The sequence below is a fragment of the Ranitomeya variabilis genome, chromosome 7, assembly GCF_051348905.1.
Source record: "Ranitomeya variabilis isolate aRanVar5 chromosome 7, aRanVar5.hap1, whole genome shotgun sequence".
NCBI lineage: Eukaryota > Metazoa > Chordata > Amphibia > Anura > Dendrobatidae > Ranitomeya > Ranitomeya variabilis.
The window spans coordinates 23,972,156-23,994,866 of NC_135238.1; the positions used below are offsets into that span (position 1 = coordinate 23,972,156).

At 42.3% G+C, this 22,711-nt stretch overlaps 1 protein-coding gene across 3 annotated transcripts in view; it reads left to right on the forward strand.

The window, feature by feature from the left end:
* Nucleotides 1–22,711, forward strand: part of LOC143785573 (uncharacterized) — a 173,987-nt gene that overhangs the window by 33,807 nt on the left and 117,469 nt on the right. The window contains exon 3 of one of the 3 annotated variants that reach the window (XM_077274549.1): nucleotides 2,999–5,955. The exons of the other annotated variants lie outside the window; for them this stretch is intronic. Coding sequence (XP_077130664.1) covers nucleotides 2,999–4,953 — 1,955 coding nt within the window. The 3' untranslated portion in view covers nucleotides 4,954–5,955. Of the gene's footprint in view, nucleotides 1–2,998; nucleotides 5,956–22,711 lie in introns of those variants that run through there. 3 annotated transcript variants of the gene reach the window in all.

Sequence of the window (22,711 nt, forward strand, 5' to 3'; positions counted from 1 at the left end):
CTTCTGTTGAGCCTCCTGCTCCTGTGCTGGTGGAGGGTGAATTGGAGTATGTTGTGGAGAAAATTTTGGACTCTCGCATTTCCAGACGGAGACTTCAATATCTGGTTAAATGGAAGGGATACGGTCAGGAGGATAATTCTTGGGTGACTGCCTCTGATGTTCATGCCTCTGATTTGGTTCGCGCCTTTCATAGGGCGCATCCAGATCGCCCTGGTGGTTCTCATGAGGGTTCGGTGCCCCCTCCTTAAGGGGGGGGTACTGTTGTGAATTCTGTTTTTGGGCTCCCTCTGGTGGCTACTGGTGGTACTGGTTGACTTTTGTCTTGTGTTTCCAGTGCACCTGTTTTCATCAGGAAATTGGGAGTTTCCTATTTAGTCTGGCTTCTCAGTCACTCTAGCGCCGGCAATCAATGTTACCAGAGCACCTCTGTTGCTTGCTACCTGCTCCAAGTCTGCAATTCAGCTAAGTTGAATCTTTGGCATTTTTTGTGTTTGTTTTGTCCAGCATGCATTTATATTTCTCGTGCTGCTGGAAGCTCTAGTGATCTGAAATTACTACTCCGGTGTCATGAGTTGATAACGGAGTCAAGGTAGTTTCAGGATGGCTGCTTAGGGTTTTGAGGTAACCGCAAAGTCCTCTTTTGTATTTTCATCTATCTAGTCAGAGGGCCTCACTTTGCTGAATCTATATTCATACTGCGTTTGTGTTTTCCTCTTACCTAACCGTTATTATATGTGGGGGGCTACTATAACTTTTGGGGTTTCCCTGGAGGCAAGCCAGGTCTGTGTATTCCTCTTCTAGGGGCAGCTAGATCTCCGGCTGGCGCGAGGTGTCTAGGGATAAAACGTAGGCACACCCCCTGGCTACTTTTATTTGCGTGTTAGGTTCAGCATCGCGGTTACCTGAGATACCATCTTCCTAGAGCTAGTCCGTTTTTTCCCGTGTCCCTGCCATTGGGAATCATGACAGGCTCCCTCCTGTGGTCATGAATGGTACTTTGTTGAGTTCTGTTCGTGGGCTCCCTCTGGTGGCTTTGAGTGATACTGCTGGTCTTTAGCTGGGCTCCAGCTGCCTCGTTTTCTGCTGTGCTGCTGCCTATTTAACTCCACCTAGATCTTTACTTGTTGCCAGCTGTTGTTCTATTCAGTATTGGTTCAGATCTCTCTGGGACTTCTCGTGTGACCTGTCTCCTCTTGGAGAAGCTAAGTTCATGCTAGTTCATTTTTGCTCACTGCTTTTGGAAAATGTTTCTCAGTATATGTTAAGTTCAGTCCAGCTTGCTTATATGCTATTTTCTTGCTAGCTGGAAGCTCTGGGGAATAGAGTTGCTCCCTCACATCGTGAGTCGGTGTGAGGGTCTTTAGTATTCTCTGCGTGGATATTTTTGTAGTATTTTATACTGACCGCACAGTTCCCTTGCTATCTTCTTACTATTTAGTACTAGTGGGCCTCCTATGCTAAAACCTGTTTTCATTCCTATGTTTGTATTTTCCTCTGAACTCACCGTCATTATTTGTGGGGGCTGACTTTACTTTTGGGGAAAATTCTCTGAGGCAGGTGAGGCTTTTGTTTCTCTCTAGGGGTAGCTAGTTCTCAGGCTGTGAAGAGGCGTCTAGGGAGAGTTAGGTACGCTCCACGGCTGCCTATAGTGTGTGTTATAGGATCAGGGTTGCGGTCAGTAAAGTTTCCACGTCCCCAGAGCTTGTCCTATATTTATGGTTTACCTATCAGGTCATCTCAAGTGTTCCTAACCACTAGGTCCATAACAAAATTGCACAACAACTTTTAGGGTTCATTTTCTCCTGTTACAATTGTGAAAATAAAAATATCGGGGCTAAAATATCAGTTTTGTGACTAAAAAGTTAAATTTTCATTTTTTCCTTCCACGTTGCTTCAGTTCCTGTGAAGAATGTGAAGGATTTATAAACTTATTGAATGTGGTTTTGAGCACCTTGAGGGGTGCAGTTTTTAGAATGGTGTCACTTTTGGGTATTTTCTGTTTTATACACCCTTCAAAGTCACTTCAAATATGATGTGGTCCCTAAAAAAAAAATGTTGTTATAAAAATGAGAAATCGATAGTCAACTTTTAACCATTATAACTTCCTAACAAAAAAAAATTAATTGTGCTGATGTAAAGTAGACATGTGGGAATTGTTACTTAACTATTTTGGGTGACACCACTCTGATTTAAGGGCATAAGAATTTAAAGTTCGAAAATTGCTAAATTTTCTAACGTTTCGCCAAATTTCCTATTTTTTTTCACAAATAAATGCATGTCATATCGAAGAAATTGTACCACTATCATGAAATACAATATGTCATGAGAAAACAGTCTCAGAATTGCTAGGATCTGTTGAAGCGTTCCAAAGCTATTACCTCATAAAGTGGAAAAAAAATGGCCTGGTCAGGCAAATGAAAACAGGCTTCGGGATGAAGGGGTTAAATATGTATTTATAGGTATATATATATATATATATATATATATATATATATATATATATATATATATATATATATATATATAATTTTTTATTTTTTTATACCTTTTTTAAAAAAAAATTCTCTTAGCCCCTCTATGGGACTTTTTTATAAACCCTGATCTCTGTTATAATACATTGCAAAGCATCACAGCTTCAGTTATACACTGACCCAAGCACCATAGGCCTTGCTCTTACCATGGTCTTTGGAGCTTGCTGTAGCCTGGTGACCCAGATGTCGTCATGAGGACCCCAGTCACATCTTTTTGTGTTGTAAATGCTGCAATCAGTATCGAAAGCAGCATTTAGGGGGTTAAAGTGAAAGGAGCGGCGCAGGCACTGCTCCTGGCACTTACTGCTGGGTCTCGGTTTTATGTAGAACATTGCTACATACCTTAATAGAGCATTGCTGTATACCTTACAATCTGTATGGTATTTTATACTTTTACTTTATTTTGTACATTTTTAAGTTTCAGATGTAAATTAATGTAATTTTTATGTTTATTTTGTTCTTGGCAGATGATTGGACCAACATCTCTGCAGGACATCTGATATCTTCGTATTTTAAAGCAGAAGATGATGGCTTCAAACAAGAAACATATGAAGAGCATAGCAACATCTCAGATATACCATCATCCCTTCATATCAAAGAACTATCATCTGATTCTTTTAAAGTACTATCTCCTAATTCAGCACAGACTTTCAAGCAAAATAAAAGAGAGCCCACAAGAAAGAAGACAATTTCATGCTCAGAATGTGAGAAATGTTTTACAAATAAAAGGAATCTTGCTACACATAGAAAAATTCACACAGGAGAGAAGCTATTTTCATGTTCAGAATGTGGCAAATGTTTTACTAAGAAATCTCATCTTGTTACCCATGAGATTGTTCACACCGGACAGAAGCCATTTTCATGTTCAGAATGTGGCAAATGTTTTTCTTACAAATCAGTTCTTGTTAACCATGAGAGACGTCACACCGGAGAGAAGCCATATTCATGTTCAGAATGTGGGAAATGTTTCACAGATAAATCATCTCTCGTTACACATCAAAAAATTCATACTGGAGAGAAGCCATTTTCATGTTCAGAATGTGGGAAATGTTTTAGTGATAAATCTCATCTTATTATCCATGAGATTGTTCACACCGGAGTAAGGCCATTTTCATGTTCAGAATGCTGCAAAAGTTTTTCTTACAAATCAGTTCTTGTTAAGCATGAGAGACGTCACACCGGAGAGAAGCCATATTCATGTTCAGAATGTGGGAAATGTTTCACAGATAAATCATCTCTTGTTACACATCAAAGAATTCATACAGGAGAGAAGCCATTTTCTTGTTCAGAATGTGGGAAATGTTTTAGTGATAAATCTCATCTTATTAGCCATGAGATTGTTCACACCGGAGAGAAACCATTTTCATGTTCGGAATGTGGCAAATGTTTTACTAAGAAATCTCTTCTTATTAGCCATGAGATTGTTCACACCGGAGAGAAGCCATTTTCATGTTCAGAATGTGGCAAATGTTTTACTAAGAAATCTCTTCTTATTAGACATGAGAGATGTCACACCGGAGAGAAGCCATTTTCATGTTCAGAATGTGGGAAATGTTTTTCGTACAAATCTGATCTTGTTGACCATGAGAGACATCACACCGGTGAGAAGCCATTTTCATGTTCAGAATGTGGCAAATGTTTTACTAAGAAATCTCGTCTTATTAGCCATGTGAGACGTCACACTGGAGAGAAGCCATTTTCATGTTCAGAATGTGGCAAATGTTTTACTGAGAAATCTCATCTTGTTACCCATGAGATTGTTCACACCGGAGAGAAGCCATTTCCATGTTCAGAATGTGGGAAATGTTTTTCTTACAAATCAGTTCTTGTTAAGCATGAGAGAAGTCACACCGGAGAGAAGCCATTTTCATGTTCAGAATGTGGGAAATGTTTTTCTGACAAATCAGTTCTTGTTGACCATAAGAGACGTCACTCCGGAGAGAAGCCATTTTCATGTTCAGAATGTGGGAAATGTTTTACTAACAAATCTAATCTTATTAGCCATGAGAGACGTCACACCGGAGAGAATCCATTTTCATGTTCAGAATGTGGGAAATGTTTTACTAAGAAATCTCATCTTGTTACCCATGAGATTGTTCACACTGGAGAGAAGCCATTTTCATGTTCAGAATGTGGCAAATGTTTTTCTTACAAATCAGTTCTTGTTAAGCATGAGAGAAGTCACACCGGAGAGAAGCCATATTCATGTTCAAAATGTGGCAAATGTTTTTCTTACAAATCAGTTCTTGTTGACCATGAGAGAAGTCACACCGGAGAGAAGCCATTTTCATGTTCAGAATGTGGGAAATGTTTTTCTTACAAATCAGTTCTTGTTAAGCATGAGAGATGTCACACTGGAGAGAAGCCATTTTCATGTTCAGAAGGTGGGAAATGTTTTACTAAAAAAATCACATCTTGTTAGCAATCAGAGAACTCAAAAGTCGGAAGAAGCCATTTTAATCCCTTCATGACCAAGCCCAAATATGACATGTATCACGTTATTGTGGTCAAAACATTTTTTTCAACATATTAGTTTTCGCAGAATGTTTTTTTTTCATTCACATCATACTTTGTTATTAACTTTGGGTGTGGTGGGTTTCCCCTGGTTATATCCTCAAGGTAACTGTACCATTTGTATACCTATGTCCATTTAAAGGGACTCTGTCCCCTGATTTTGGCGGGCCCTGTGTTCGGTCCGATGGGCGGTGTTTTCTCTTGTTTCATTCACCCCTTCCTTTCCCGCTGGCCGCACTATTTTCTTGAATGTCAATTGGTTTCCTCCATAGTACACGTATGCGCAAAGCAATCTTGCCTTGCGCACGCGCAGTATGCTTTGCTCAACTGCGGGCAAAGCCGAAAAGCATTAGTGCGCATGCGCCGCCGCACTATGTCCCAGAACACAGCGAAATACTTCCGGGACATAGTGCCGTATGCGGTACGTGTTTACACGAACCCATTAACTTTAATGGGTCCGTGTGATCCGTGCGCTCCCACGAACACTGACATGTCTCCGTGTTTTGCAGAGGGACTCACGGTCCGTGAAAACACGCTGACATGTGCAGAGACACATTTATTTTAATGTGTCTACGTGAGTCAGTGTCTCCGGTACGTGAGGAAACTGTCACCACACGTACTGGAGCCACTGACGTGTGAAACAGGCCTAAAACATTTGGGATTTTTATGCGTGTTTGGGTGTGCTCTCGTCTGCACTGAACAATGATGTATGATGTACCTGATCTTGTATGTGCATAATAGGATAAAACAATCATATCTTTAGGTATACACATATATATCTGTATATGTATGAAGTTTACTGTCCGGTTATAGTCACCTCTTTTTTTTCTCTGTATTTGTGGCAATCACCCCATGTTTTTATCAATTTTATTATATTTTTCAATAAAGATCATTACTGTTATTTAACGCATGGCTGTGAGTAAAGCTTTTTCTTCTTTGGTGTAATACTATGTTTCTGCTTTATGGCCCTATATGCAAGATAATATTTGGTGTATTTTTGTTATTAACCCCTTAACGACTGGGGGTATTTTTGGTTTTGCATTTTCATTTTTTGCTCCCCTTCTTCCCAGAGTCTTAACTTTTTTATATTTTGGGTGAAAATGGCCATGTGAGGGCTTGTTTTTTGCGAGTCGAGTTGTACTTTTGAACGACACCAGTGGTTTTACTAGTGGTCGTGTGTTATGGTTTCCAATGGCAAGGAAACATCAGAAGCATAGAATAAACGGACAAGCTCTCGGGTGATGGAAACTAGAGCTGACCGCGATGCTAAACCTACACACCACACTAGAAGTAGCCAGGGGGCATTCCTGCGTTGTCTCTAGATGCCGCGCGCCAGCCGGAGAACTAACTACCCCTGGTAGAAGAAAACACAGTCCTGGCTTGCCTCCAGAGAATGTCCCCACAGGAGATAGCAGCCCCCCACATATAATAACGGTGAGAGCAGATGAAAAGACACACGTAGTATGAAAGCAGATTTAGCACAGAGAGGCCCGCAAACTAAATAGCAGAAAGATACAACAGAGGACTTCGCGGTCAGCTGCAAAACCCTTCAAAACACCATCCTGAAATTACCTTAACTCATGTGACAACTCATGCCACTGGAGTGGTAATTTCAGCCCAACAAGAGCTTCCAGCTGCAGAGATTCACATAAGTGCAAACTGGACAAAACATACAAAAATAGACTTAAGGACTAAACTGTCCAACTTAGCTGAGCAGAAAACTGGGAGCAGGAACATGCAACAGAATCACTCTGGATACATTGATGGCCAGCATTAGAATGACTGAGGAGCAAGGTTAAATAGGATACTCCCACATCCTGATAGGAACAGGTGAACTGAGAAGGCAAAGCTTGCAGGACACCAGTACCACAAGAGACCACCGGGGGAGCCCACGAACCGAATCACAACAGTACCCCCCCCTTAAGGAGGGGGCACCGAACCCTCACAAGAACCACCAGGGCGATCTGGATGAGCCCTATGAAAGGCACGGACCAAATCAGAAGCATGAACATCAGAAGCTGTAACCCAAGAATTATCCTCTTGACCGTAGCCCTTCCATTTCACCAGATATTGAAGTCTCCGTCTGGAAACACGGGAGTCCAAGATTTTCTCCACCACGTACTCCAATTCACCCTCAACCAGCACAGGAGCAGGAGGCTCAACAGAAGGCACACGTGGTACCTCATACCTCCGCAATAATGACCGATGGAAGACATTATGGATAGCAAAGGATGCTGGGAGGTCCAAACGAAAAGACACAGGGTTAAGAATTTCCAAAACCTTATAAGGACCGATGAACCGAGGCTTAAACTTAGGAGAAGAGACCCTCATAGGGACAAAACGGGAGGACAACCACACCAAGTCCCCAACACGAAGACGAGGACCAACACGACGATGGCGATTAGCAAAACGTTGAGTCCTCTCCTGGGACAACTCCAAATTGTCCACCACCTGCCCCCAAATACGATGCAACCTATCCACCATGGTATCCACTCCAGGACAATCCGAAGACTCCACCTGACCAGATGAAAAACGAGGATGGAACCCTGAATTGCAAAAGAAAGGGGAGACCAAAGTGGCAGAACTGGCCCGATTATTAAGGGCAAACTCAGCCAACGGCAAAAAGGAAACCCAGTCATCCTGATCAGCAGACACGAAACACCTCAAATAAGTCTCCAAGGTCTGATTAGTACGTTCCGTCTGGCCATTTGTCTGGGGATGAAATGCAGACGAAAAAGACAAATCAATGCCCATTAAAGGTATAGGAACTTCCAGAGGCTCTAGATCAAACCCACAGCGCCTGGCAAAGGACCAATCCATAAGACTCAAAGCGGCGCCAGAATCCACATACGCATCCGCAACAATAGAAGATAACGAACAAATTAGAGTTACAGACAAAATAAACTTGGACTGCAAAGTGCCAATAGCAGAGGATTTATCAACTTTCTTTGTTCGTTTAGAGCATGCTGATATAACATGAGTAGAATTTCCACAATAGAAGCACAAATGATTTTTGCGCCTATAAATCTGTCGTTCGCTTCTGGACAGAAAGCTATCACATTGCATACTCTGTGGTGCCTCTTCAGAAGACACCGCCAACTGGTGCACAGGTTTGCGTTCCCGTAAACGCCGATCAATCTGAATTGCCATTGTCATGGACTCATTCAGAACAGTAGGCGCAGGAAACCCCACCATGACGTCTTTTACAGCATCAGAGAGACCTTCTCTGAAAATTGCCGCCAGAGCGCACTCATTCCACTGAGTAAGCACAGACCATTTTCGAAATTTTTGGCAATATATTTCGGCTTCATCTTGCCCCTGAGAGAGGGCTATTAGGGCTTTCTCAGCCTGAATCTCCAAATTTGGTTCCTCATAAAGCAACCCCAAAGCCAGAAAAAACGCATCCACATTGAGCAACGCAGGATCCCCTGGTGCCAATGAAAATGCCCAATTTTGGGGGTCACCCCGCAGTAAAGAAATAACAATTTTTACTTGCTGGGCAGGATCTCCAGCAGAATGAGATCTCAGCGAAAGAAACAATTTACAATTGTATTTAAAATTTAGAAAACAAGATCGATCTCCAGAAAAAAACTCCGGTATAGGAATTTTAGGTTCAGACCGAGGAGCATGTAACAAAAAATCTTGTATATTCTGAACTTTAGAGGCAAGATTATTCAAATTGGTAGCCAGACTCTGGGGATCCATATTTCAACAGATAAAGTCTGAGCCATTCAGGGGTTAAGAGGAGAGGAAAACAGGAGACTGCAATTAGAGCTGGAGTGCAACTTCAGAGGAAGGAAAAAAAAAAAAAAAAAAAGGTTTCACACAGTTCCTTTTCTCTCCTGCTTCAGCCTATAGATTAAACATTTGGGCTGGCCATACTGTTGTGGTTTCCAATGGCAAGGAAACATCAGAAGCATAGAATAAACGGACAAGCTCTCGGGTGATGGAAACTAGAGCTGACCGCGATGCTAAACCTACACACCACACTAGAAGTAGCCAGGGGGCATTCCTGTGTTGTCTCTAGATGCCGCGCGCCAGCCGGAGAACTAACTACCCCTGGTAGAAGAAAACACAGTCCTGGCTTGCCTCCAGAGAATGTCCCCACAGGAGATAGCAGCCCCCCACATATAATAACGGTGAGAGCAGATGAAAAGACACACGTAGTATGAAAGCAGATTTAGCACAGAGAGGCCCGCTAACTAAATAGCAGAAAGATACAACAGAGGACTTCGCGGTCAGCTGCAAAACCCTTCAAAACACCATCCTGAAATTACCTTAACTCATGTGACAACTCATGCCACTGGAGTGGTAATTTCAGCCCAACAAGAGCTTCCAGCTGCAGAGATTCACATAAGTGCAAACTGGACAAAACATACAAAAATAGACTTAAGGACTAAAGTGTCCAACTTAGCTGAGCAGAAAACTGGGAGCAGGAACATGCAACAGAATCACTCTGGATACATTGATGGCCAGCATTAGAATGACTGAGGAGCAAGGTTAAATAGGATACTCCCACGTCCTGATAGGAACAGGTGAACTGAGAAGGCAAAGCTTGCAGGACACCAGTACCACAAGAGACCACCGGGGGAGCCCACGAACCGAATCACAACAGTCGTGTACTAGAAAATGGGAAAAAAATTCCAACTGCGGTTAAATTGCAAAAAAAAGTGCAATCCCACACTTGTTTTTTGTTTGGCTTTTTTACTAAGTTCACTAAATGCTAAAACCGACCTGCCCTTATGATTCTCCAGGTCATTCCGAGTTCATAGACACCAAGCACATCTAGGTTCTTTTTTATCTAAATGGTGAAAAAAATTTCCAAAGTTTTGTAAATAAAAAAAATAAAAAAGGCCATTTTCCGAGACCCTTAGCGTCTCAATTTTTCGGGTACTGGGACGTTTTTTTATACCATTTTGATGTAAATCTGAACTTTTGATCAACCGTTATTGCATTTTATTGCAATGTTTCAGCTACCAAAAAACTTAATTCTGGCTTTTTGTTTTTTTAATTCTTTTTATATATTGAAAAATTGGGCGATTTATGAACGCGGTGATACCAAATATGTGTATATTTGAATTGTTTTATTTTTGCCTGATGCAGCGGTCATGTGACCGTCACGTCATATGGGGCTGTACATACCAAGTGCAGAGGAGGGGCTGGTAAGAGGCAGAGAGTTCAATCCATGTGGGGGCATATCAAAGTGGACAGCAAGTGAGTACAGATGAGAAGAAAGAGGAAAAAGAAAGAAAGAGAAAGGAGAATGTGTGTGTCATGTAGAAGAAAAATGATAATACCAAAATAAATTGAAATTAGAATACTGTATAACATCAACGTGAAAAATTATTTTAAAATCCGAAATGTTGGCCTACTGAAATGTATGTTCATTAAATGCGCTTAATATTTGGTCGGGGTTCCTTTTGCATCAATTACCGCATCAATGTGGCGTGGCATGGAGGCGATCAGCCTGTGGCACTGCGGTGGGGTTAATGGAAGCCCAGGTTGCTTTGATAGCAGCCTTCAGCTCATCTGCATTGTTGGGTCTGGTGTCTCTCATCTTCCTCTTGACAATACCCAATAGATTCTCTATGGGGTTAAGGTCAGGCGAGTTTGCTGCCAATCAAGCACAGTGATACTGTTGTTTGTAAACCAGGTATTGGTACTTTTGGCAGTGTGGACAGGGGCCAAGTCTTGCTGGAGAATGAAATCTCCATCTCCAAAAATGTTATCGGCAGAGGGAAGCATGAAGTGCTCTAAAATTTCCTGGTAGACGGCTGCGCTGACTTTGGTCTTGATAAAACACAGTGGACCTACACCAGGAGATGACATGGCTCCCCAAACCATCACTGATTGTGGAAACGTCACACTAGACCTCCAGCAGCTTGGATTGTGGCCTCTCCACTCTTCCTCCAGATTCTGGGACCTTGATTTCCAAGTGAAATGCAAAATTTACTTTAGTCTGAAAACACCTTGAACCACTGAAGAACAGTGCAGTTGTTTTTCTCTTTGGCCCAGGTAAGACGCTTCTGGAGTTGTCTATTGGTCATGAGCGGCTTGATGCAAGGAATGCGACACTTGTAGTCCATGTCCTGGATATGTCTGTGTATGGTGGCGCTTGCAGTAATGACTCCAGCAGCAGTCCACTCCTTGTGAATCTCCCCCAAATTTTTGAATGACCTTTTCTTAACAATCCTTCCCAGGCTGCTGTTATCCCGCTGGCTTGTGCACCTTTATCTACCACACTTTTTCCTTCCACTCAACTTTCCATTAATACGTTTGGATACAGCACTCTGCTAAAAAAAGCTGGCTGTTCATAATGACCTTTTGTGGTTTACCGTCCTTGTGGAGTGTGTCAATTACAGTATTCTGGACATCTGTCAAGTCAGCAGTCTTCCCCATGATTTTGGGGCTACTGAAACAGACTAAGGGACCTTTTTAAACGTTTATGAAGCATTTCTGGGTGTTTTTTATTAATTATTATATTTTACTGGGATAATGATTTTTGGTAACGCAGCGTTTTTTTATCCGCGCATGATGGCAAAAAATGCAGTATTTGCGCTTAATATGCGCATGCGTTCGATATTTCCAGGAGGGCGTCTCAATGGGCATGTCTCAAAACAGTTCCTGGACATGCGCAGTCCGAAGTACGCAAGCGTATCGAACGCATGCGTACACAAGGACATGCGTTCACATGGGTTCCCATAGACAGTAATCATTTTTTTTTATGCACTCATCCGCATGCGTATGCCTGCGCATAGTTGACAGATTGTTGACACCTCCAAAAATGCAACATTGTGCGTTTACCACGCTCAGCCGCACACCGTGAAAAAAAAGCATGCAAGCGCATACAAACGCATGTCCATGCATACACCATGTTAAAGATAGGTACGCATGACGCATGCGGATCGTACGCAGCGCGCACAGATGCAAATGTGAAACCAGCCTAAGCCATAATCATCAACATTAACAGAAATATACACTTGGAATAGATCACTGTGTTTGTAATGACTCTAGATAATATATTAGTTCCACGTTTTGTATTGAAGCACTGAAATAAATTCACTTTTGATGACATTCTAATTTTGAGAAAAGCCCATGTACATGTGTATATATAAAAATACATAATGTGAAAGACAGATGATGTGAAGGGGTATTATTTTGTGCATAAATAAGCAATAAAAGTGCACAGTACATAAAGGTAAGGATATGAGTGCACAGAACGTGTGCAGAAGAAACAAAAAATTATTTGAGAATAATAATAAAAAAAAAAAGCAATTATAAAGTAAAAATCAAACAAAAAAATGTAAAACAAAATTTTTTAAACATGAAAGATCGGAGAAGCAGCGTGGCTGGCTTTATTCTTCCCTGCACTCTCCGTCAGGACCTTACACTCCACCCAGCGATCTCTCATTGACTACAGTCATCACGATTCTGCTCTTCCTCACCTCGGGCAACAGAAGCTGGAAATACGGACCTGCTACCAAGAGAGAACTGAAGGGATCCTAGGTAATAAGAAAGGATCTGCATGGGGTTATTGGTACCTAGTGGGATCTTATTTCCTTAAGGACAGTTTTTGGTGGGAAAGTTTCCCGCCACAGAAGGTCTGGACTTTCCCTTGGTTGGTGGAAAGATTAGTTGTTTAAGGTAGCGACAGATAGTAATTGGGTGATGATTTGACCAGTGATGTTGCTGTTGCAAGGGAATTTAGTTCAGGTGGCAACGGGCAGCGATTGGCTGATTGTTTGACCTATGAGGGTGCTGTTGCAGGGGTGTACTGTTGTGAATTCTGCTCATGGGTTCCCTCCGGTGGTTGTTGGTGGTAATGCAGTTGTCCCTGGGCTGCAATCCTGGTCAGGTGTCTCTGCTGATTGCAGTTCTGACTGGGGTATTTAGGTGTGCAGGATTCATTAGGGTACTGTCACACAGTGCAATTACGATCGCTACGACGGTACGATTCGTGACGTTCTAGCGATATCGTTACGATATCGCAGTGTCTGACACGCAGCAGCGATCAGGGACCCTGCTGAGAATCGTACGTCGTAGCAGATCGTTTGAAACTTTCTTTCGTCGCTGGATCTCCCGCTGTCATCGCTGGATCGTTGTGTGTGACAGCGATCCAGCGATGCGTTCGCTGGTAACCAGGGTAAACATCGGGTTACTAAGCGCAGGGCCGCGCTTAGTAACACGATTTTTACCGTGGTTACCAGCGTAAAAGTAAAAAAAAAAAAACCGTACATACTCACCATCTGATGTCCGTCAGGTCCCTTGCAGTCTGCTTCCCGCTCTGACTGTGAGCGCCGGCCGGAAAGTGAGAGCAGATCACAGCGGTGACGTCACTGCTGTGCTGTGCTCTCACTGTACGGCTGCACTCAGTCAGAGCAGGAAGCAGACTGCAAGGGACCTGACGGACATCAGATGGTGAGTATGTACGTTTTTTTTTTTTTTACTTTTACGCTGGTAACCACGGTAAACATCGGGTTACTAAGCGCGGCCCTGCGCTTAGTAACCCGATGTTTACCCTGGTTACCAGTGAACCTCGGCATCGCTCCAGCGCCGTGATTGCAAAGTGTGACCGCAGTCTACGACGCTGGAGCGATACTTATACGACGCTGCGACGTCACGGATCGTGCCGTCGTAGCGACGAAAATTGCACGGTGTGACAGTACCCTTAGTCCTTGCCAGTTGTCCATTGTTCATGGAGGTTTTGCATCTCTGTCTAGTTCCTCCTGCCCTGCTGCCAAGTCAGCAAAGATAAGTGTCTGGTTATTGTTTCTGCAGCACACATGCTGTGTGCTTTACAATTCAGTGCTATTCATTGTTTTTTTCTGTCCAGTTTCGACTGTGTTAGGATTTTCTCAGTCTAGTTGGATTCTCAGGAGATGCAGATGTACATTCCATGTCTTTAGTTAGATGTGGAATTTTTGTATTACCTGCTGTGGATATTTTTAGGGTTTTAATACTGACCGCTTAGTATTCTGTCCTATCCTTTCCTATTTAGCTAGAGTGGCCTCATTTGCTAAATCCTGCTTTCTGCCTGTGTGTGTCTCTTCCCTCCTACTCACAGTCAATATTTGTGGAGGGCTGCCTATCCTTTGGGGTTCTGCTCTGAGGCAAGATAGTTTTCCCATTTCCATCTATAGGGGTATTTAGTCCTCCGGCTGTGTCGAGGTGTCTAGGATTGTTAGGTACACCCCACAGCTACTTCTAGTTGCGGTGTCAGTTTAGGGTTTGCGGTCAGTACAGGTTCCACCTACTCCAGAGAAAGTCTCATGCTGCTCCAAGGTCACCGGATCATAACAGTGTACCTACTTAGTAGACACTAGAATGTATGGGCTGCTTCCAGGTATGATGTCATTTCCGGGGGCGTGTTCTCAATTATCAAAAGCAGGAAGAGAAGACACCATTTGTTTCAGCCAGGGCCGGACTGGCCATCGGGCACTTCTGGCAAATGAAGGGCCGGCGGCAGTAGTGGGCCGCTCGCCAGCGCCGTCTCACCCCCCAGCGCCGCCGTATTCAACTATACCGGCATCTATGATGCCGGTACAGTTGAATGCAACCAATGATGGAGGAGAGAGCGTCCGCCGTCGCTCCCTCTCCCATCATTCCCTGCTCTGCCTCTGACACTGTGGTGTGCGATGACGTCATATCATCGCGCACCTGCTGTGTGTCGGGCGGGCAGACTGCAGCTGCCGAGGAGAGGTGAGGAGAGTGTTTGTTTTTTTAAAATATATCAATGAGTGATAACTGGATTGTGGGGCTATTGGGGGGGCTGTATTACATTCTATGGGGGCTGGCTGCATTACATTCTATGGGGGCTGGCTGCATTACATTCTATGGGTGTTGTGCTGCATTACATTCTATGGGGGCTGTGCTGCATTACATTCTATGGGGGCTGGCTGCATTACATTCTATGGGGGCTGTGCTGCATTACAATCTAAGTGGCTGGCTGCATTAGATTCTATGGGGCTGGCTGCATTACATTCTATGGGGGCTGGCTGTATTACATTCTATAGGGGCTGGCTGCATTACATTCTATGGGGGCTGTATTACATTCTCTGGGGGCTACATTATATTCTATGGGGGGCTGTATTATATTGTATGGGGAGGTGGGCTGTATTACATTCTATGGGGGGCTACATTATATTCTATGGGGAGCTGCATTATACTATATGAGGAGGGCTGCATTGTATTCTATGGAGGGGCTACATTATATTCTATAGGTGGCTGCATTATGCTCTACGAGGGGGCTACCATATATATGCAGGGGCTGCATTATACTATATGAGGGGGCTGCATTATATTCTCTGGGGGTTACATTATACTCAGGAGGTTACAATATATTCTGTGGGGTGGCTGCATTATACTCTGGGGTGGCATCATTATACTATATGTGGGCTACATTATACTGTATTGGGGACTATGGGGAATACATTATATTATATGAAGAACTATGGCATGCATTATACTATGGGAAGTGAATTGTACTACATGGATGACAATGGCGGGGCATTATACTATATGGAGCACTATGAGGAATGTATTAAACTATTTGGAGGACTGAGGAGTATATTATACTACTTGGAGGACTGGCAGTACATTATACTATATGGAGGACTGTGGAGTGTATTATACTATATGGAGGAATTGAAGTGTATTTTAATATATTGAGGACTATGAGGAGTGTATTATACTATATGGAGGACTGAGGCGTGTATTATACTATATGGAGGACTATGAGGAGTATATTATACTATATGGAGGAGTGTATTATACTATATGGAGGACTGAGGTGCACATTATAATATATGGAGGACTATGGGGTGTATTATACTGAACAAGCAAAATGCTGCCTATTCATCGAGTGATTGGATTGTTAATGCGGGAACAGAAATCCTTGTTCTCAGCAGCACATCTCCGGTGTAAACTGTTGATGTGCTGCTGATAACATGATATTGTATGGGGACAGATTGATCTAATAGTAATTGTTCTGTCCCCTTCATTCTTTCTCAGTTGGTGTATAGAGGCCGGGAAACAAGCGAACGACTTCAGTATTGTCTTGTTTAGCGACCTGAGATCAGCGCATGTAAATACAGCAGAAATGCTTCGCAGGGAGACCAGGCAAGGATGATGACAGTTGTAGTTAGCACCCGGCGCCTGGGAATAGCGCTAACTCTACTGCTTTTCAAAGCCGCCAGAGCATTTAATTCTGGTAGGTGTAATGATTTTTAGGGTTGATGTCAGCTGCGTAATGTCAGCTGCTATCAGTCCCTGGTGTAAGTAATGGAGAGGTGTCTATCAAACACCCCCAATACTAGCCCAGACCTGGTGAGATCCAGCGACTTTGAAGAGTGGTGACGGTAGTAACAATACCGCTCTTCACAGTCGCCGAGCTCAGCGCAAGACCCAGAATATCTGAAAAGCGGTGACGTTAGTGATGTCACTGCTCTTCAGAGTCACAGGGTCTCGTGCTGCACAGTGGAACCAAAAGTGGCTGTAGGCAACGTTTATGGAGCAACAGAATGAGGTTCCATAGCCTTTGGTTGTCTCAATCCCTTCATTATCTACGAGATCCAGTTATGTAGGTAAAGTAGCGGCTTTTCTTGGTACTGCAACTAAAAGCAATAAATAGGACTGAGCTGTAATGCTGGATACAGCTGTAATTATATGTTATACTAGATGGTGGCCCGATTCTAACACATCGGGTATTCTGGAATATGTATAGTAGTATATAGCACAGCCCACGCAGTATATAACACAGCCGACGTAGTATATAACACAGCCAAGTAGTATATTCCACAGCCCATGCAGTATATAACACAGCCCACGTAGTATATAGGTATATAGCAATGTGGGCACCATATCCCTGTTAAAGAAATTAATTAATATAAAAAATAGTAATATACTCACCTTCCGGCGGCCCCCGGATCCAGCCCAGGCGTTTAGCGATGCTCTTTGCGACGCTCCGGTCCCAGTAATGCATTGCGGCTGTAACGGGGTCTACCATGCTGGAGTACCTCTTTCAGTACCACCCCGTGTTTCAGGAGGTCCACTCTGCTTAGTCTGGAGTCTGAATGAAGGACGCTGGCTGGAATTGCTTGGTTACATGGGCGCATATAAAAGATCACTGCTTCTCCACGTATTTCCAGTGTGACAACACTTTACTCACAGGACACAGAATATATCACACAGATACAGAGGGCAGGCCAATTGAAAAGTGGCAGGCCAGACATACATTACAATAGCCGCAGGTGGCCGGAGCCTGACGATATTTACTGTGGGTATTACAAAGGTGGGGGAGGTCAGAAGGGGGATATCTTGTCCCCTCTGCCCAGGGGCGCAGCCTGTGGGCTGATGCATTAGGGACATGCATCTCACATGGAACCTATTATACATACATATAACTGCACAACATATTCTTGGTGCTGGGGAGTTCCGTAACAGCGGCAATAACACGTCATCTCCAGTCATTGCCACAATGCATTCTTGGGACTGGAGCGTCGTGAAAAGCGGGAAAGGCGCCAGAATACATTCTGTATCATCACTAATATATACCTGACAGGATCCCATACATTCTGATATCACCACTAATATATACCTGACAGGGGCCCATACATTCTGATATCATCACTAATATATACCTGACAGGGGCCCATACATTCTGATATCATCACTAATATATACCTGACAGGAGCCCATACATTTTGATATCACTAATATATACCTGACAGGGGCCCATACATTCTGATATCATCACTGATATATACCTGACAGGAGCCCATACATTCTGATATCATCACTAATATATACCTGACAGGGGCCCATACATTCTGATATCATCACTAATATATACCTGACAGGGGCCCATACATTCTGATATCATCACTGATATATACCTGACGGGCCCATACATTCGGATACCATCACTAATATACACCTGACAGGGGCCCATACATTCTGATATCATCAGTAATATATACCTGACAGGGGCCCATACATTCTAATATCATCACTAATATATACCTGACAGGGGCCCATACATTCTGATATCATCACTAATATATACCTGACAGGAGCCCATACATTCTGATATCATCACTAATATATACCTGACGGGCTCATACATTCTGATATCACTAATATATACCTGACAGGGGCCCATACATTCTGATATCACTAATATATACCTGACAGGGGCCCATACATTCTGATATCACCACTAATATATACCTGACAGGAGCCCCATACATTCTGATATCCTCACTAATATATACCTGACAGGAGCCCATACATTCTGATATCCTCACTATTACATACCTGACAGGAGCCCATACATTCTGATATCACTAATATATACCTGACAGGAGCCCATACATTCTGATATCCTCACTAATATATACCTGACAGGAGCCCATACATTCTGATATCCTCACTAATATATACCTGACAGGAGCCCATACATTCTGATATCCTCACTATTACATACCTGACAGGAGCCCATACATTCTGATATCACTAATATATACCTGACAGGAGCCCATACATTCTGATATCACTAATATATACCTGACAGGAGCCCATACATTCTGATATCCTCACTAATATATACCTGACAGGAGCCCATACATTCTGATATCATCACTAATATATACCTGACAGGGCCCATACATTCTGATATCACTAATATATACCTGACAGGAGCCCATACATTCTGATATCACTAATATATACCTGACAGGGGCCCATACATTCTGATATCACTAATATATACCTGAGAGGAGCCCATACATTCTGATATCATCACTAATATATACCTGACAGGAGCCCATACATTCTGTATCATCACTAATATATACCTGACAGGAGCCCATACATTCTGATATCACTAATATATACCTGAGAGGAGCCCATACATTCTGATATCATCACTAATATATACCTGAGAGGAGCCCATACATTCTGATATCATCACTAATATATACCTGACAGGAGCCCATACATTCTGATATCATCAGTAATATATACCTGACAGGGGCCCATACATTCTGATATCATCAGTAATATATACCTGACAGGAGCCCATACATTCTGATACCATCACTAATATATACCTGACAGGGGCCCATACATTCTGATATCATCACTAATATATACCTGACAGGAGCCCATACATTCTGATATCATCAGTAATATATACCTGACAGGGGCCCATACATTCTGATATCATCACTAATATATACCTGACAGGAGCCCATACATTCTGATATCATCACTAATATATACCTGACAGGGGCCCATACATTCTGATATCACTAATATATACCTGAGAGGAGCCCATACATTCTGATATCATCACTAATATATACCTGACAGGAGCCCATACATTCTGATATCATCACTAATATATACCTGACAGGAGCCCATACATTCTGATATCATCACTAATATATACCTGACGGGCCCATACATTCTGATACCACTAATATATACCTGACAGGAGCCCATACATTCTGTATCATCACTAATATATACCTGACAGGGGCCCATACATTCTGATATCATCACTAATATATACCTGACAGGAGCCCATACATTCTGATATCATCACTAATATATACCTGACAGGAGACCATACATTCTGATATCATCACTAATATATACCTGACAGGAGCCCATACATTCTGATATCATCACTAATATATACCTGACAGGGGCCCATACATTCTGATATCATCACTAATATATACCTGACAGGAGCCCATACATTCTGATATCACTAATATATACCTGACAGGGGCCCATACATTCTGATATCATCACTGATATATACCTGACAGGAGCCCATACATTCTGATATCATCACTAATATATACCTGATAGGGGCCCATACATTCTGATATCATCACTAATATATACCTGACAGGGGCCCATACATTCTGATAATCACTAATATATACATGACAGGGGCCCATACATTCTGATATCATCACTAATATATACCTGACAGGGGCCCATACATTCTGATATCATCACTAATATATACCTGACAGGGGCCCATACATTCTGATATCATCACTGATATATACCTGACAGGGGCCCATACATTCTGATATTATCACTGATATATACCTGACAGGGGCCCATACATTCTGATATCATCAGTAATATATACCTGACAGGAGCCCATACATTCTGATATCATCAGTAATATATACCTGACAGGAGCCCATACATTCTGATATCATCACTGATATATACCTGACAGGGGCCCATACATTCTGATATCATCAGTAATATATACCTGACAGGAGCCCATACATTCTGATATCATCAGTAATATATACCTGACAGGAGCCCATACATTCTGTATCATCACTAATATATACCTGACAGGAGCCCATACATTCTGATATCATCACTGATATATACCTGACAGAGGCCCATACATTCTGATATCATCACTAATATATACCTGACAGGGGCCCATACATTCTGATATCATCACTGATATATACCTGACAGGAGCCCATACATTCTGATATCATCACTAATATATACCTGACAGGAGCCCATACATTCTGATATCATCAGTAATATATACCTGACAGGAGCCCACACATTCTGATATCATAACTAATATATACCTGACAGGGGCCCATACATTCTGATATCATCAGTAATATATACCTGACAGGGGCCCATACATTCTGATATCATCACTGATATATACCTGACAGGGGCCCATACATTCTGATATCATCACTAATATATACCTGACAGGGGCCCATACATTCTGATATCATCACTAATATATACCTGATAGAGGCCCATACATTCTGATATCATCACTAATATATACCTGACAGGGGCCCATACATTCTGATACCATCACTGATATATACCTGACAGGAGCCCATACATTCTGATACCATCACTAATATATACCTGACAGGAGCCCATACATTCTGATATCATCACTAATATTTACCTGACAGGGGCCCATACATTCTGATATCATCACTAATATATACCTGATAGAGGCCCATACATTCTGATATCATCACTAATATATACCTGACAGGGGCCCATACATTCTGATACCATCACTGATATATACCTGACAGGAGCCCATACATTCTGATACCATCACTAATATATACCTGACAGGAGCCCATACATTCTGATATCATCACTAATATTTACCTGACAGGGGCCCATACATTCTGATAATCACTAATATATACCTGACAGAGGCCCATACATTCTGATATCATCACTAATATATACCTGACAGGGCCCATACATTCTGATATCATCACTAATATATACCTGACAGGAGCCCATACATTCTGATATCATCACTAATATATACCTGACAGGAGCCCATACATTCTCATATCATCACTAATATATACCTGACAGGGGCCCATACATTCTGATATCATCACTAATATATACCTGACAGGGCCCATACATTCTGATATCATCACTAATATATACCTGACAGGAGCCCATACATTCTGATATCATCACTAATATATACCTGACAGGAGCCCATACATTCTCATATCATCACTAATATATACCTGACAGGGGCCCATACATTCTGATATCATCACTAATATATACCTGACAGGAGCCCATACATTCTGATATCATCACTAATATACACCTGACAGGAGCCCATACATTCTGATATCATCACTAATATATACCTGACAGATGCCCATACATTCTGTATCATCACTAATATATACCTGATAGGGGCCCATACATTCTGATATCACTAATATATACCTGACAGGAGCCCATACATTCTGATATCATCACTAATATACACCTGACAGAGGCCCATACATTCTGATATCATCACTAATATATACCTGACAGGAGCCCATACATTCTGATATCATCACTAATATACACCTGACAGAGGCCCATACATTCTGATATCATCACTAATATATACCTGACAGGAGCCCATACATTCTGATATCATCACTGATATATACCTGACAGGGGCCCATACATTCTGATATCACTAATATATACCTGACAGGGGCCCATACATTCTGATATCACTAATATACACCTGACAGAGGCCCATACATTCTGATATCATCACTAATATATACCTGACAGGAGCCCATACATTCTGATATCATCACTGATATATACCTGACAGGGGCCCATACATTCTGATATCACTAATATATACCTGACAGGGGCCCATACATTCTGATATCACTAATATATACCTGACAGGAGCCCATACATTCTGATATCATCACTAATATACACCTGACAGAGGCCCATACATTCTGATATCATCACTAATATATACCTGACAGAGGCCCATACATTCTGATATCATCACTAATATATACCTGACAGGGGCCCATACATTCTGATATCATCACTAATATATACCTGACAGGGGCCCATACATTCTGATATCATCACTAATATATACCTGACAGAGGCCCATACATTCTGATATCATCACTAATATATACCTGACAGGGGCCCATACATTCTGATATCATCACTAATATATACCTGACAGGGGCCCATACATTCTGATATCATCACTAATATATACCTGACAGAGGCCCATACATTCTGATATCATCACTAATATATACCTGACAGGAGCCCACACATTCTGA